This window comes from Gobio gobio (genome assembly GCF_949357685.1).
Source record: "Gobio gobio genome assembly, chromosome: 8".
NCBI classification, from domain to species: domain Eukaryota; kingdom Metazoa; phylum Chordata; class Actinopteri; order Cypriniformes; family Gobionidae; genus Gobio; species Gobio gobio.
This window is the reverse complement of record NC_137114.1, coordinates 5099761-5118611: the sequence shown is the minus strand read 5'-3', so window position 1 is coordinate 5118611 and position 18851 is coordinate 5099761. Positions and strand designations below refer to the sequence as shown.

The 18851-nt window shown below is 39.0% G+C and overlaps 1 protein-coding gene across 2 annotated transcripts in view; it reads left to right on the top strand.

Annotated features, from left to right (window-relative positions):
- The window catches only part of mfsd1 (major facilitator superfamily domain containing 1), a 24994-nt gene extending 6143 nt beyond the window's left edge, over window positions 1-18851 (top strand). Inside the window, exons 8-16 of one of the 2 annotated variants that reach the window (XR_013817110.1) lie at window positions 1827-1925; window positions 2042-2153; window positions 2312-2368; window positions 5836-5992; window positions 8933-9162; window positions 9236-9348; window positions 13667-13714; window positions 13794-13845; window positions 15731-18851. Coding sequence is in view for 1 of the 2 variants with exons in the window: in XM_079824386.1 (XP_079680512.1) it covers window positions 1827-1925; window positions 2042-2153; window positions 2312-2368; window positions 5836-5992; window positions 9065-9162; window positions 9236-9348; window positions 13667-13714; window positions 13794-13845; window positions 15731-15734 (740 nt within the window). In the remaining variant the exon portion in view is untranslated. The remainder of the gene's footprint in view (window positions 1-1826; window positions 1926-2041; window positions 2154-2311; window positions 2369-5835; window positions 5993-8932; window positions 9163-9235; window positions 9349-13666; window positions 13715-13793; window positions 13846-15730) is intronic. The other variant, XM_079824386.1, reaches the window with a different exon arrangement.

The following is an 18851-nucleotide window of genomic DNA, read 5'->3' as shown; positions in this document are numbered from 1 at the left end:
GATAACTGCAGTGAAAAGAGAGAGAAATATGTTAATTTTCACCATCACTCCCATAGGCGCTATTACTAAACACCCTCACAGCAGCGGGACTTTTTTATTGTAATTTGATGCAAAAGTAATAAAATACAAAGTATTAGTGTTATAAATGTACATATAAAAAAAAAAAAAAACGAAAATACAAAAAACGTTGCAGGATTTACGATATTGCTGACCGTTAAAACGCATCATCCCAGTCTGTGTAAAGGGTCTATTAGCCTGACTAATCAAGAGCAAAATGAAACAATATGTGTTTGTGTATTAAATGATACAAATGTTGTATTTTTTTACCAGTTTTAAAGTTTTACTACATTTTCTTCCTGGAATCCCCCTTGGAATCCCACCCCCTGTTGGGATCAGGATAATTTTGTTTTTTTTTAATCAAAGTTATCCAAATCCAACTGACAAGTTTTGAACAACACAAACCGAAGGTTTGATCCAGATTAAAACTAGGATTGGATTCCGTGATCTAATCTGAGTTCAGATTCCTTCTTTCCCTTTTGAACAACCCATTTACAAGATTTGATCCAATCCGATAACCAAAATCCGATCAGCTGACCTTTGGCCCTAGTTTTTCCCAGAGGAGAGGTGTGCTAGAAATGTGTCCATCTGGAACAGAACCAGAATGATCAGCTAATCAGTGTACACTAGAGGGAGCATCTGAGCTGGGTCTCCACAAGATCTCTGATGGAGTCACGTCCTCATGTTCTGAGATCAAAGATGCACAAACTTCAACTTGTATTGTGTCTAGCGTTTATATTTTATAGTTTTCACAAGATTTTATATAATTTAATTGATTGGTTTGTTAAATACACACAATATTGCTGTGTTATTACTGTATTATGTTTAATACAGGATCTAAAACCATAAACGCAAACTGTGTGTGTGTGTGTGTGTGTGTGTGTGTGTGTGTGTGTGTGTGTGTGTGTGTGTGTGTGTGTGTGTGTGTGTGTGTGTGTGTGTGTGTGTGTGTGTGTGTGTGTGTGTGTGTGTGTGTGTGTGTGTGTGTGTGTGTGTGTGTGTGTGTGTGTGTGTGTGTGTGTGTGTGTGTGTGTGTGTGTGTGTGTGTGTGTGTGTGTGTGTGTGTGTGTGTGTGTGTGTGTGTGTGGTGGTGGGGGGGGGTCTTGTTTTTTAATGCCCTAAGAGCAATAAAAGGGTTAATGATCCCTCTTATTTTGTTAAGAGTATTAACATTTGACAGTTTCTGCAAGGGGTGTGTAAACTTTTGAGCACAACTGTACATGTTTATAGGTTTTATAATATTTGTGTATGTTTTATTTACAGACATTTGTCATTTCTCAATGTAATAATTAAATGCAGCTTATGTGTTTTTTTTGTCTCAACAATGACCCAGTCAGATTTATTTTCTGGAAAATACAATACTTTAGCGTGCAGATGAAATGGATATTTCCTTTTAATGGAAATTCTGTCATCATTTTCTGCCATCTGTTGTTCATCTTTACAAATAAAGACATTTTTAATGAAACCTGAGAGATTTGAATGGATAGGCTTAACCCGATCCGAGGTTTGAGGTGTATAAACTCTGATCAGCGCACACACACACACACACACACACACACACACACGTCGAGCACATCAAATATGGTCAACAGAAGCTCAAGCGTTTCATGTTTTTGAAACCAAAGACTTTCAATGGAGAAGCGATTAATTAAACATCTCATCGTTTGTGAAGATGAACTAAAGTCTCTGGGTTGATTGACAGATCGTTCAGTCTAAGCTGTTATTAAGCGGTGTGTGTGTGTGTGTGTGTGTGTGTGTGATGTTTGCAGCGGCCTCCACCTGTCTGTTCTCGCTCATATGTGCTCTGGTTCTGGGTTCCCTGGACAGACGGGCGGAGAAGATTCTTAAGAAGGAGCAAGGCAAAACCGGTGAGATGATGCTCAGTGTGATCTCTGTGTCCAGCACTTCAGCACAGTGTGTTTTAGAGAAGTGTGTGTGTGTGTGTGTGTGTGTGTGTGTGTGTGTGTGTGTGTGGCTCATGTAGGGGAAGTCATCAAGCTGACGGACGTCAAGGACTTTCCCTTCTCTCTCTGGCTCATCTTCATCATCTGTGTGGCGTATTACGTGGCCATCTTCCCGTTTATTGGACTGGGCCAGTGAGTCTTGTTGAATTTTATCATATCAGAAATCAAGTGCACAGAATTTAAAATGAGTTTAAATACTTGACATAAACAGAGAATCTTCTGGACATGCACATCATTATGATGAGGTTACGGTGGAGGGGTTTAAATAATGATCATGTCTTCACAAACAGAGTTTTCTTCATCGAGAAGTTCGACTTCACTACTGTCCAGGCCAGAGCCATCAACAGGTACACACACACTCACTCACACACACACACACACTCACACACACACACACACACACACGCTTGCACGCACGCACGCACGCACGCACACTCACACGCACTCGCGTGCACACACACACACACACTTACACTCGCGTGCGCACACACACACTTACACTCACGCACACACACACACACACTTATACTCGTACACACGCACACACACACACTCTCTTACACTCTCACGCACACATACTTACACACTCACACACACTTAACACTCGCATGCGCACACACACACACTTACACTCACGCACACATACTTACACACTCACACACGCACTTACACTCGCGTGCGCACACACACACTTACACTCGCGTGCGCACACACACACTTACACTCACGCACACATACTTACACATATACTTACACACTCACACACGCACTTACACTCGCATGCGCGCACACACACTTACACACATACTTACACACTCACACACTTAACACTCGCATGCGCGCACACACACACACACACTCACGCACATACTTACACACATACTTACACACTCACACACGCACTTACACTCGCATGTGCACACACACACACACACACACTTACACTCACACTCTCTCTCTCAAACACACACGCTCACACACACACACACTCTCGCTCACAGACACACTCACGCACACATACTTACACTCTCACACACACTCTCACACACACACACTCACACACACTTAACACTCGCATGCGCACACACACACTTACACTCACGCACACATACTTACACACTCACACACGCACTTACACTCGCGTGCGCACACACACACTTACACTCGCGTGCGCACACACACACACACACACACACACTTACACTCACGCACACATACTTACACACTCACACACGCACTTACACTCGCATGCGCTCACACACACTTACACACATACTTACACACTCACACACACTTAACACTCGCATGCGCGCACACACACACACACACTCACGCACATACTTACACACATACTTACACACTCACACACGCACTTACACTCGCATGTGCACACACACACACACTTACACTCACACTCTCTCTCTCAAACACACACGCTCACACACACACACACTCTCGCTCACACACACAGACACACTCACGCACACATACTTACACTCACACACACACACACACACACACACACTTACACTCTCTCACACACGCACACACACTTACACTCACGCACACATACTTACACTCTCACACACACTCGCACACACACATACTTACAAACTCACAACGCACTGACACACACACACTTACAATCGCACGCCCACGCACTTACACTCGTATGCGCGCACACACACACACTCTCGCTCACACACACATACTTACACTCTCTCTCACACACTCTCACTCACTCACTCACACACTCACTCACACACTCACTCTTACACACACAAATACACAATTTTTAAATGCACGACTCCACATGAGATCAGAAGAGACTCTATTGACATTCCTAACTCATGTTTCTGGTCTTGTTGTGGATGATTTGATCTGATTATCCCTAAAGTATTGTTTGTCTTCGTTCCCGGTAAGATGCCATTCACACACTGGCACCAAAACACCAGTAAACTCAGTGATGTCAGTCATTGGAAACGAGCTTTAAATGCTGCGTCGTTTTCTTCATCTTTCAGATCTGGAGAAGTGCTTTAGGTTCACTATCCGTCCAATCTGACCGATTGTTTTACTGTAGTGTTACTGTAAACAGCGCAGAGCGGTCGCGTCGTCTCCAACACAATTGGCCCAAAGCTGACTCTTCAAACTGTGATGTTACAACGTCCCATATTTCCTAAAAGGTGCTGTTCAAGCATGAGTCAAAGTCCCTTTAAGACGAGTCATTTCACATGGCGGCCATCTTAGAAACGCCTCTTGTGGCATGCCATGCAGCTCCTGTCTCTCTGAATGGGGAAGCATCAAATTCTCAAAAACTGTTCGCCACGCTCACGATTAAATTTCATATTTGAAATCACCAATGAAATCTGACAACAACGTCTCATATGTTTTGTTTTTAAACGCTTGAATGATGATAATTGCATTTTTCATACTGGACAAAGCTAATGCGCAATCCTAAGCGTGCGTCTCCCCTGTTTCTAACGGCAACTGCAGTGATGCGATGACTTTACTTATCAACGATTGGCTCTTTCATTTAGAAGGCGGGGCTTATTTCTCCCATTCATAAGTAGTGAGAGTGCACCATTTTCATATATATATATATATATATATATATGTATATATGTGACCCTGAACCATGAAACCAGTCAATTTATTTACTAGGATTGGACAATACTTGTTCGAGATACAACTGTTTGAAGATCTGGTATCTGAGGGTCTAAAAAAATCAAAATATTGAGAAAATCTCCTTTAAGCCTCTGGTGCTCTTCGGTCATTTCTGACCGGAAAATTTTCTGTTTTGAAATGTTAAAAATCACAGCTTCATCAGAATGATATGAAACTTGGTGACTTTTCTAGCATTGGGTATGTAAACACACAAAAACATTGGGGTCATGATTCGAGCATGCTAATTGGTCGTAAAAAAAATACTCCCACTCCCACTCTTTGGTCAAAAATGACACCATAGGAAATGAATGGGAAATCTGCAAAAACACAAATTCACAGAATAAATCTATTTCTAACAACAAAAAATATCTAAAACTTTATAATATATAGTCTTTGAGATTTTTAAAATATATATTCTAATCAATAAAAATAAAAATCATTAAATGCGTTCAAAACAGAACTAGTGAATTCTCCATAGAGACCTCTAGTGGTTACACACATGGTTGCATGATTTCTTAAATAATTCCAAAAGAGGGGCTAATCTGCCTTAAAAAAAAATTTGAAATGCTGCAACAATAATAATTTAAAAAAAGAAATTACAAAAAAAAAATGTGTATAATTTTCAATGGCAAAAATAGACCATACTTATTGCATAAATATAAAAAAATACCATCAAATCATCTCAAAATACAAAATTAAAAAGAAAAAATATTACTGAAGAAAAATAAATTGCATTGGTTTTACTGGAGTGGAGGAAGTTTAATTTTTAGGTGTCCGGGAAGACGACCAATGCCACCCCTAAAGGAAGAGCAGCAGAGGGATAAAGATGTCCAAATTAAGTCCTTAACGCATATTACTACTAATAATACATGTATGATATATTTACGGTAGGAAATGTACAAATTATCTTCATGAAACATGATCTTAATATTCTAATGATTTTTGTCATAAAAGACACATTTATAATTGTAACCCTTGGCTATTGGCACAGATAAACCGTGAGACGCAGGACTGGTTTAGTGCTCCAGGGTCACTGATAACGTCTTTGCATGAGCTCAAAACAGTGAAGTGACAGTCATTTTTATTGGTTTTAGCGACTAAAAGTGCACGTTTAGCTGTAACTGTACACCTGTGACTCTGTGTATGGCAGTGTGGTGTACATCATCTCGGCTCCTGCGTCTCCTCTGCTGGGCTTTCTGGTTGATAGGACTGGCCGAAACGTGCTGTGGGTTATGCTGGCCGTCGTCACCACGCTCCTCTCGCACATGATGCTGGCCTTCACCTTCTGGAACCCCTGGATCGCCATGGTAAGCTGACGCCTGAATTGCTTTTGTAACTTCAATAGCGATTCCTCTTTATTTAATTCATACAGTGAAGATTATAATATGCAGGTTATTTTTAGGGGTGCACCGATCCGACTTTTTCAGTCCCGATACCGATACCGATGCCTGGGCTTTGTGTATCTGTCGATACCCGATACCGATCCGATATATTGTTGAATTAATAATAAACTGTATAACTTCCACCTTATACCTTCCTTGAAGAGACTAAAGGCACCAGACTTTACTAACTAAACATAACTAAGACAAAATAACAGATGTATGTAAGGTGTTGAATTCTTATTTATTTAAAAAACAATTGTGCATTAAAATCTAAAATAGAATGTAATCTAACTTCTTTAAATAAATAAAATGTAGCAGTGGAAACAAAAAACAGTGTATTGGTCAAACATACAATAGTAATCTGACAGTTACCAAACATTTTTTACACTACAGATAATTGTTTTGGTATATAATCATATCAATATTAAAAAGTAGCATTACAAATTAACAAATAGTCTAATTTTCTGCCATATGCAATTTAATAAAAATTTTCAGCTAGCTAATAACAACTTTGTTCTGGTTTCACCTCACTCCAGATTAAATGATTGTAGGCTAGGCCTATTTATTTTACTACACGTTGTCAACAGAAATAAGATGAAATACTGTTGATAATTAAAAATAATTCTTACTATCCACTCTTGCTAAATTGGGTAAGCACACTTGTGTTCTCATTTCAGTTGCGTTCTGAGTAAATTAATAAACTGAGTTCATGAGTTCAGTGTTGGACAGATCAGTTGTTCTGGCCAGTCGTTAAAATGATTCGGTTCAAAGGAGTCATTAGGTCACGAATCGGACATTAGCAGACGCGTTGTGTGCGAATCCCGTCTGTTAGAACATCGCGAAAGATGTCAACACACAGAAAACACTTCATAACTGGATATAATTTGTCTCCCGCTTATTGAAAGTATGCTTTATGTCAGCTGGTCAGAGAAGAGTCAATGTTTTTTGAGCGCAATTCACACCCAGTGATAATTCAAGGACAAAATTGTCCGAATGTGTCACGTGCAACATGGTTTCGGTCTTCCGAGCTTTTGATTTGGATTAATATGTGAAATATGAGAGAGCTAACACTGATTATTTTGAAGACCCAGAGAGCGCGCGCGGGGGAGGAGCTCTCAGATCGGTCTCTCTGTCACTCAGTCACAAGCGCAGCATCTGTTCTACATCACTCGTAAATCACAATAACTCATCAAATTAGGCTTTGGCCGTCAAAAAAATGTCAATGCAGGAAAGACCCTGACTTTGCAGTAATACCCTCGAAACAGCGACGAACTAGTTGGCGTGGCAAGCGTGAAATATCTCCTCCACACAGCCGAGTCTCTTCTAGCATGCGACACACGTGAAGCTGACGAATGACGTAGGTTCTCCTGCGACGGAAAAAAACACCTGGATCGGCTTGTGGATCTGTTAATTTTTCCGATCCCCGATCCAGCTATTTTGTCAGTATCGCGGCCGATATCCGATCCTAATATCGGATCGGTGCACCCCTAATTATTTTACACTCACCTAAAGGATTATTAGGAACACCTGTTCAATTAATGCAATTAATCAACCAATCACATGGCAGTGTCTTCAATGCATTTCGGGGTGTGGTCCTGGTCAAGACAATCTCCTGAACTCCACACTGAATGTCGGAATGGGAAAGAAAGGGGATTTAAGCCATTTTGAGCGTGGCATGGTTGTTGGTGCCAGACGGGCCGGTCTGAGTATTTCACAATCTGCTCAGTTACTGGGATTTTCACGCACAACCATTTCTAGGGTTTACAAAGAATGGTGTGAAAAGGAAAAAACATCCAGTATGTGGCAGTCCTGTGGGAGAAAATGCCTTGTTGATGCTAGAGGTAAGAGGAGAATGGGCCGACTGATTCAAGCTGATAGAAGAGCAACTTTGACTGAAATAACCACTCGTTACAACCGAGGTCTGCAGCAAAGCATTTGTGAAGCCACAACACACACAACCTTGAGGCGGATGGGCTACAACAGCAGAAGACCCCCCCCGGGTACCACTCATCTCCACTACAAATAGGAAAAAGAGGCGACAATTTGCACAAGCTCAACAAAATTGGACAGTTGAAGACTGGAAAAATGTTGCCTGGTCTGATGAGTCTGGATTTCTGTTGAGGCATTCAGATGGTAGAGGCAGAATTTGGCGTAAACAGAATGAGAACATGGATCCATCATGCCTTGTTCCCACTGTGCAGGCTGGTGGTGGTGGTGTAATGGTGTGGGGGATGTTTTCTTGGCACACTTTAGGCCCCTTAGTGCCAATTGGGCATGGTTTAAATGCCACGGCCTACCTGAGCATTGTTTCTGCCCATGTCCATCCCTTTATGAGCACCATGTCCCCATCCTCTGATGGCTACTTCCAGCAGGATAATGCACTGTCACAAAGCTCCAATCATTTCAAATTGGTTTCTTGAACATGACAATGAGTTCACTGAACTAAAATGGCCCCCACAGTCACCAGATCTCAACCCAATAGAGCATCTTTGGGATGTGGTGGAACGGGAGCTTCGTGCCCTGGATGTGCATCCCACAAATCTCCATCAACTGCAAGATGCTCTCCTATCAATATGGGCCAACATTTCTAAAGAAGGCTTTCAGCACCTTGTTGAATCAATGCCATGTAGAATTAAGGCAGTTCTGAAGGCGAAAGGGGGTCAAACACAGTATTAGTGTGTGTTCCTAAGAATCCTTTAGGTGAGTGTATATTTCTTTATTCAATTTCTGGACCTGACAAACCTGAAAGCACAGTTTATTTGATATGCATCTTTGCTCTATTGTATGTATTTGTGCTATTATGTTGATTATGTTCTTATTTTGTTTGTTTTTATTTGACAAATGTCCTAATTTCCCTGAATTTAGCACATACCGAACCGTACCGAAGCCGTGAAACTAAAACTGTGATGCTAACCGAACCGTGAGTAATGTGAACCGCTCCACCCCTACTCTAGTTGATTAACGGTGTGTGTTTGCCTGTCCGTGTGTGTGTGTCAGTGTCTCTTAGGGTTGTCGTATTCTCTGCTGGCCTGTGCTCTCTGGCCCATGGTGGCGTTCGTGGTGCCGGAGCATCAGCTGGGCACGGCGTACGGATTGTAAGTCGCTCACCTGATGTTCCTCATGCCTCTGCTGATGAGGTTGTGTAGTAACGCTCTGATGTGTTTGCAGCATGCAGTCCATTCAGAACCTGGGTCTGGCCATCATGTCGATGGCTGCGGGAAGCATCTTGGACAACAAAGGTTACCTCTTCCTTGAGGTCTTCTTCATCGCCTGCCTGTGTAGTGAGTATCTACACACACGTTATTGTTTTCCTGTGAGACTGTAAGCTGTGTGAAAGACAAATCCTCTATTGAGCCTCTTACAAATCTGGATGATGCAAATATATTTTGCCCCCTCAAACTCTATAAAATGCTAAATATTTATCCATAAATGTGCCATTGTTCTCCTATAGTCTCACACTGACCTGACCGACAGCTTCAGGGATTATAAAATAAACACTCTTTACTTGTTTTCTGTGTAATTCAGTCACAATTTGAAGAAAAGTTTTGACTTCCTACTTTTTTTCCATATATTAAGGAGTGTAAATGGCTAATAAGTCAATAAGTGCTCCTCTGCCGCCAGCTACTGGTTATAGTGGGCATTTCATGTCTTTATTAAATAAAAGTGTTTGTTTGCCACAAATTATTAGTTTTCCTACATATTTAAACAGTAAGCATTGCTACATTAAATCCGTGGTGAATGTAAGTGATATGTGGACTAAAAGCCTTCCATCATTTGATCGTTCATGGCGTTGCACTGCAAAAAATGCTTTTCTTACTTAGTATTTTTGTCTTATTTTCAGTCCAAATATCTAAAAAATCTTACATTAAGGAGCATTTACTAGACAAGCAAAAGTGTTTGTCTTGTTTTGGGGGAAAATAACTCAAAATGAAGGGAGTTTTGCTTAAAATAAGCAAATAATCTGCCAATGGGGTAAGCAAAATAATCTTGTTTTCTGTTTGAATTAAGATTATTTTGCTTATTTTAAGCAAAAACTCCCTTAATTTTGAGTTATTTTTCCCCAAACAAAGACAAGAAGCATTTAGTAGCCAAATAAAAATGATTGTTTTGATAATTTTTAGATGTTTGGACCAGAAACAAGACAAAAATAACTAAGTAAGAAAAGCATTTTTTGCAGTGTGTGGTGGCACCATTGCGAAAAAATGCTGAAAAAAAGTTGCAAAGTGTGACATTTTAATGTGGAGCCCTGCTTTTATTAAATAAACTGTGTTCGATGATGGCCAACAAATGTGACCTCTGGTGGACGCAACCTTTGAAATGAGACGTTTAATAAACATCCCCTGAACATCATGATCAACATTCATGGTCGCAGATTAGGAATAAAGCGTTCCTTCCCATAAAAAAATTAATTCATGACCATGTGTGATTAATTTCTTTCCTCGTTGTCAGTTGTGGTCATGTCTTCTATACGGAGCACCGCACATGACATTTGGGGGGATGAACAAGCCATGATTTAAGAATTCAGTCTCACAACTTATTCATTTGTTTTCTCTTGTTAATTGAATTGCATCATGGTCATCTAAAATTAATAAGCTGTGGAAACAAACTCTTAATTCGTGGCCATGATATCTTGTTTTTTTTTTATACTGTTCAGAATAGTAGAGTAATTATTTAGGTCCTCCATACTGTCCATCATCAGGGGCGCCATGAAGAGTTTTAAGGGGGCAGTGCAAGACAGAATTTGGGCCCCGCTCTTCCAGAAGATGAATGTGTTTTTTCTTTTGAAGTTTAATAAGAAATCTATATTATTTCAAGTAACGAACACTCCACCCCCAAAAAGAGATTTTAACTAGGGTTGGGTACCGAAACCCGGTGCCATATTGGTACCTATATAACCGGTATGTAAGTAACAAATCAGAATGCAGATTTTGTTGCCACTTAAATTCAATCGCCAGAGACAGACACACTCAGCGCTCGTCATATATCACAACTATTCAGTGTTTAACCACATCATGTTTGTTTTATGTTCCAGACATTTAAATGCTCATGAGTACTAGCAAAAAACACACACTGATGTCTGTGGAAGCAGCAATAACAATCCTTTCAGACAGTTATAATTTGACTACGTGTCTTATTCATATCAGATACACATTATATAGTTAAGTCTATAGTTAACTCTATTCTTCTCCCAGTTCTCCGGTCACTTTCTTTCATGTATTTCGTGAGACGAGGATGAATTTATGTGATGTAAATCCGACATATCTGATTCTCTGAGGCGCAAACTTACAGTATAGATCAACTAACACACATTCACTTACACATATTTGAAAATCAGAATATCAGATAGTTTGTGCCATAGTTTGTGAATATTTTGAATAAAAAAGAAAAAGCGAAATAAACCTGATACAGCTGAGCTGCCATACAGCGCTATTGCGGCTACTGTGTGTCATGTGAGAAGCATGACGCGTCGCCATGGAAACAATAAGGCTATGCGTTCTAAATTATTTAGCCAGAGAATATGGTCAAATTTCAAAATAAAGCTGAAGCTTGAAGCGGGTTTGTAGCATACAATACCAACTACTTTTTCTGTTTTAGTCCTGTAACTGTTATTTAGTGTTAAATTAGACCTATTTTAGTTGGGTTAGGTGGCTTAGGTTTTACTGTGAATTTAAGTAAATTGTGTTTTTTATTTATTTATATTTATATATTTAAGTATACTTTAAACTTTTAATAAATGGTTCAATTTAAATAATTAAAAAAAAAATCAATAAAAAGACATTCTTTAATGTCACCCACTTCGTTTTGTGGCTCTTTTTTTTTTTTTTAAGTATCGGTTCAGACACCGTTTAGGCACAGTACCATTTTAAAAGTATCGGTTTGGCACCGGTATCGTAAAAAACCCAACCCTAATTTGAACCCACTGACCATACGATCACACCGGTGTGATCAGAGCGTTCAGTACGTCGCTGATATTCAAACGTGCTTGCACACTGAGCGCTCAGTGCTTTTCATATATCACAATTATTCAGTGTTTTCAACCACATCATGTTTATTTGAGGTTTCAGACATTTAAATAAAGTACTGTAAAAAATATTTATAGTTTTTAAATTCAAATTCCATATGATGCCTTTGGAAACTGCAATAATCCTTTCAATCATAGGCTAATTTGACGAAGTGTTTTATTCAAATCAGATACACATTGAGTATGAAACGATAAAGATTACTCTGTTCTTCTCCCAGTTCACAGGCCACTTACTTTCATGTATTTCAGGAAAAAGTGATGAATTTACGTGATGTAAATCCGGCAGATCCTCTGAGTTGCGGTGCAAACTCATTGCGCGTTATATTAACATGATCATTATAAAGGTGTTTAAATGACTTAACACATTCACTTCCGCATATTTGACAATCAGGATATATCATACAATTCATGATTATAGTAAACAAGTTTGTGAATATTTTGAATAAAAAGAGAAAAATTTAATAAATGCGATAGATACACATCTGTCTGTGTGGCTGGATGACGCGACGCCAAGGAAATAAAACCTTCTCAAATAACTCATACTGGGGGAACTAGAATATATAATAGGCCTACCTCTAGCCCACACAACCAAATACAGGAACAATGATTCAATGTTTCTCTGAAGAAGTGCGGTTTTGCACCCGCACAGTAGACCGCTGCACTACAGACTTCTTGAATTAGGTGTTTCGATACTTTCTTACTTTCTATAATTCACAGATTTTAATTTGATTTTACTACAATATTATTAGTTAAGTTAAGTTAAGGGTCCCCTAACGGCGCCCCTGTCCATCATCCAACTTTTGCGTTCTTGCCCATGTTGTGTACCTCTGATACTGTTCACTGTCGGTCAAAAATGACCCCGTTTTTATTTCAATGAAATTATCAAACTAAAATATAGTACAATCATGTTTTTTATGTAATATTTTATGTATTTGGGGGATTTTATGTTACTAAATTATATTTATGCAGTAGTTATAATCCATTTATTAATGTTTTGAGCATTGACCTGAAAATGAAATTTCCAGCGTAAATCTTAAATTTTTTAAAGATGGCTCAGACTTCAGTTTAGTTTAAAGACAAAAAAGTGAAAAAAGTTTTAAAAAGTGAACTTGAGAATGCAACAAAATACCATTTTCAATTTTTAAATGAAATCTATATTTTCCTAAACACGTTTTACTCTAAAACTGTGAGAAAATCAAAGCCATAAATCTTAAGTTGTAGAGCCATAAGTTGTGTCCCAAATTTGAGGTTGAGTGCCAAACGCTTCCACTAGATTAAATTGGTCTCCCATTCATTTCCAATGCGCTCATACATTTTTAAAAAATGGTCCTGTAAAAAATAGTCACACTTGTACAATCATGTTCATGATTTGTTTTGTGTTCACACAGCAAGCGGCAAAACCTTTACCAAGTTTCATACCATTCTGAAGAAGTAAAAAACGAAATGTAAAATGTTTCGGTCAAAAATGACTGAACAGCTCTAAAGGGTTCAATTGTAATTTCATAAATCCTGTCATTCTGAATCAAACATTGCGCGTGAAACTCTGTGATGTGCTGATGATGGTCTGTGTGTTTCAGTGGCTCTGCTCGCCGTGGTGTTGCTGTATCTGTATGATTATTACACAGGTAAGGTCAGCGTTCTCTCCTGATGAATTCAGCCTGTAACGGGCCATTATTCACACGCTTCCTTCACTTCTGTTCTCAGAGGGAGAGCTGAACCTGTCAGCCGCGACACGAGCCAGACGACTCAAATCTGAGTGAGTAAATGTAGCATCTCGCCTTCACCTCAGACAGCGGCTCCAAAACATATCTAGACATGTCTCTTTTTTTTGCAAGAAAGATCCACAAACATACTATTCAAGCAAAACCCTTGACAGAAATGAAGCGTTGCTGTAACACGATGAACGACACCTGTGGTTCCTCTTTTAGGAGAGAAAACTAAACTCCAAAGTTGTAGTTGGGTCAATCTCACACAGTCTGTCAAGAACACCGGATTCATATTTCACCCTGAAAAGTTGAATTGTAACGCTAATTTCATGAAGTTCTCATTTTATGTGACTGATGTCCAGATATTGTTTGGCACTGCTGTACGTTCTCCGTGTGTCTTCAGAAAGCACTTTTAAATCATGTTGCTTCATTTGTTATAGATCATGTCCTTTGGGAAAACCTGCAAACTAATTAATATTTTAGCTCTGTTCTGAATCCTCTAACAGACTGCGTCTGAAGGCATCATGGGTAGGGCTGCGCAATTTGGGGAAAAAATCGAATTCCGATTTTTCTGGTTAAAATTTGATTTTTTTTTTTTTTTTACAAATTAAAAAATAAGAATAATTAAGGAACCCAGGTTTGTTGTGCTTGTTCGTAGGGCTGCACAATTAGGCCTAAAATGATGTGCTTGTATAATATATTAATATGACTAATAATAACTATGATTATGATTGCCAAATAGTAATATGAAACAAAATAAGAAATATCACTATTGTAATAACACTTATTTTTATTATTAAAAATAAAAATAGAGTATTTAAGAATAAATATAACAATATAATAATTAGAAAATAATAATATTTTTATACTATGAAAAACTGCAGGTTTACCTGTTAACATGCAGGCAGCCTTTATTTATAATAAAATAATATTATGATAAAAAAAAAATTGTCAGGAGGTATGCAAAGTCCATGACTTTTATGAATCCACTGTGTAAAACTACACTGGAGAAAAACATAAACATTATCATGCTAATTTCTTTAGAGAGAAGTGTAATTTTACCCAAAGTTAGGATGTAGTGAGCACCACATGTCTGTAGTGAGCTAAACACACATCTGTTCATTCATACTGAAGCCAGAGGGCGCCCTCGAACAGAAACGCCACATAAGAGAAGTAATATAACTAACTTATGACGTTCCAGGAAATCCCTAATACAGCTGAATAAAAAGAAGATAGAAAATCCTCGACTAATGAAACATGAAGACAATAAACACACGACTGCGACAAGATATGGTGTATTTGAGTTCTTCAAGCCTCAATAAAGTATATTTATAAAGCAATGCTAATCGACATAGCCTTTATCTCTGTATAAAATACTATAAAATAATATACATTCTGTGATAAGAAGCCACATCAGCTGACGATATGAAGTGAGTTAACCTGTTATTAAGCGTTGTATTTTGTTGGACAACAGGTTTATGAATGCTTCGCATTAGTTTGTGAAGATGTTTGACGCGTTGTTATGAGCGACTCGCAGTCTTTCAGAGATTGAGCAGCGTTTAATGCTGATCACAGAGCTGTTCTTCACTGACAATGGGCATATATTTATGTCATTAATAATCGGGGGAAAACGCACCAAGCCAAACGGGGGTTTCGATTAACCGTGTAGCCCTTAATCATGGGCCTGTTATAGAAACGCTGCCAACAACATTCTGTTGCTATATATAATATTTTCTCTTGGCAGCATCACATGTAATCCCACGATCACTTTGTCAGTGCCAGTAAACCAATGTTTGGTTCAGTAGTGTATTAGCACATGTCAAACTCTTTCAGGGTGGACTGTGAGTCGAGTCTTGCAGCTTCTCAGTTCTCTGCACATGTTCCTTTGCTCTGATACGGGTGTTCTGGTGTCTCATGTGCTGTGCTGTATTTCAGGTGAAGGCTCTTCTGCACTGCGTCTGAGCCGGTCGGCGTCCTTCACCTCACTGAACACTTTCCTCTGACACATCACCCACAATCCTTTAAATGAGCACCGGACAGCCCAGAGGATTCAGAGACTCCAGGAGTCAGACAGCATCCAAACCACTGGGAAGGCTTTTAAATGATCTTGTGACATTATCTTCCTCAGTTTTAAATGTCAAATTCTTGTTACTGTGATGCGCAAAACAACTTTTATAATACACAGTTTTAATTATACTTTTAATTAATTGATTTGAATGAAGAAATTGTGCCAGGGTAGATGATTTGAATCGCTGTGTTGTAGTAATGGGTTAGATGTGTTCAATTGTCATGAAAATAACGTCACAAGGTCCTAAGATATTCTTAATGTATTCTTCGCCCTTTTCTTTCTCTCTTTCTGTCTTGTTTTGGGATGAAATATGACGCACATTTATTCACGAGGTCCAGTCGATGTCTCAGGGAAGCATCTTGAACATTATCAATCTCAAAGAGCTTTTTGTGTCTAGAAGCCCATTCCAGCGTTTGAGACCCTGAGAGAAATATTCAGGGTCCGTTCACACGTGACCATTGACCAGCTCTCGCTTGTTCTTGAGCAGAGTCAAAGCCCCTTTAGTACTTAACAAACGCTTCGACGTCTGAAAAGACTGAGTGCACTTTTACCAGAGCCTGTTTGAAGTGAAGCGCTGAGATATAGTCTATGGTGGACGCACAGGCGGATCTCTCGACTGTCCTTCACTGGACACGCTTCACTTCATCCTGATCAGCTGATGCTGCTCATGGCTCCTGTCTTAACTTGGCTTATTTGTATTGTTTCAGTTTTAATCATTTTAATATTTCTGGTTAGTTTTGTACAGTAACATGGGTTTTACTTGAATGATTGTTTTCCCAAAAAACTTAAAAAAACAAAAAAAACTGACTATTTACCACCTATTTTTCAAGATTAACTGTATTTGGGTCAGTTCACACAGAATGCGTTTCTAACGCGTTTACATTGAAAAACAATGCAAAATTATCGCAAGACTTGCTCTGTGTGAACAGCCCCTTACACATAAATATTGCAAATGGCATTTTATATTGACTTTAAAGAATTGTTCGTGTTGATTTGTAATGTTTCTTTTATAATTTCGTTCAGTCATGAAACTCTCGAGGGCTCAGGCTGGCCGGTCCTTTACAATCTGCAAGCAATCACATTATTAACGCATGGCACAAGCTGATTGGCTCTGTTGATCCTGCAGACACGTTTAAACAGTCTGGTTGAGTGTTTGCTGTAAGCTAGCCCTGCCTCTGAACCCCTCCACCTCCCCAGCTCCACCTGCCTAAATCTGCTCCGGGTTGATGAATGTGTATTTATGCAGCAGATCTTACAGGCTCACAGCAGCGGGTCTGTATGTCTGTTAGCAATAGCAAGTCCAGACTCTGCCAAGACTAAATACATTAGCATTGCCATATTCATCAACATGCTGAAACCATTTCAAGTGTTGTCATGATTGAAATATATACAGAATGAATTATTGCCCCCCTTGGTAAATATGAACAAAGAAGCCTGTAAAGTTCATTGTTAATCCTTATGATCTTTTATTATTACAAAAATCAAACCTTTCATTGAAGTAAAACAAAATGTGGGGAAAATCTCATAATGAAATAAATGTTTTTCTCTAACACACATTGACACCCTTTTATTAAATCCTTACTGCCTCATTTCCCCGAGATAACAGCTCTGAGTCTTCTTCTGTAATGCCTGAGTTTGGAGATCAGAGATCCTTCAGATCCCAGCTCTTCTCTTCAGTCCATCACTCGTTCTCTAGGCTTCAGGTCAGGCACTGGGACGGTCATGGCAGAAGCTTCATTTGTGTTGATTTTGATGTTTGTTTTGGATCTTGTCCTGATGGAAGAGCCAAATGAGTTTTTATCTGTTGGTATTTGCTAGAATCCATGATGTGTCTGAACAAGATGTCCAGGACCTCCAGCAAAAAAATAGGCCCACAACATTAAAGATCCAGCGGTATATTTAACCGTGGACATGGGGTGATTTTTATCCCTGTTTGCACCATCTGGTGGGCTCATTTCAAAAAGCTCTTTTTTAGTTTCATCTGAGCACAGAACCAGCTCCGTCTGAAGCTCCAGTCGTGTCTGACAGCTGAATCTGCTGGAGTTTGTTTCTGGATGAGCGAGAAGGATTTTTCTTGAAACCCTCCCAAACAACATGTGGTGATGTAGGGGTTGTTTGAAATTTTTTTATTTTTTTATTTTCAAAAAATTTCAAGGCTTTCTGACCCCACGACTCAACTAATCTCTGTGATTGTCCATCTGTGATCTTGGAGAGTCTTTGTCCACTCAAACTCTCCTCCTCTCGCATTAGGATGATATAGACGTCCTCTTCCAGGCAGATCCGTAACATCTTTAGTTGTTTGGAACTTCTTAATTATTGCCCTGATGGTAAAAATTGGGTTTTTCAGTGCTTTAGCTGTTTTCTTATAGCCACTTTCTGTTTTGTGAAGCTCAACAATCTTTTGCACTTAGTCACGAGTTTTCTCTTAAAAACTATCCACAAAGCTGCTCAGACTAACTTTAACTAAGGAATAGAGAGAAGTCTTAAGCTAAGAGTAAGGGCGGGGTTGACCTCGGGGTTGAGGGGGTCAATAAAAATAGTCAATATATGGTAAAAAGATTTATTTTTACAGCCTTCTTTTATCATATTTACCAGGGGTGCCAATAATTCTGACCATGACTGTATAATGTATGCACAGTTACATTTTGCTTTAAAATTTAGTGGAATATGAACAGCAGCGAACAAGACAAAAAAATGTTTACCTTATGTTTCCTATCGGAAGAATTTGCGGTGAAATATGACCCGCCATGATGCATTTGACAGCGTCATGAGATTCATACATGTATACGCCTATATATTCTGAAGTATGATTATGGCTTTAGCTTCATCTCTATGTAATATTTAATTGTTCAGCTTGTAATGCTGTATTCGAAATACTATTTGATATCAATTTTTACGAGCTAATGTACAATGATTTTGATTCTGACTGTTGACAGTCACTCTCAGTCTGTCACTGACTCTCTTGTAATAATAAAAAATGAGATACAA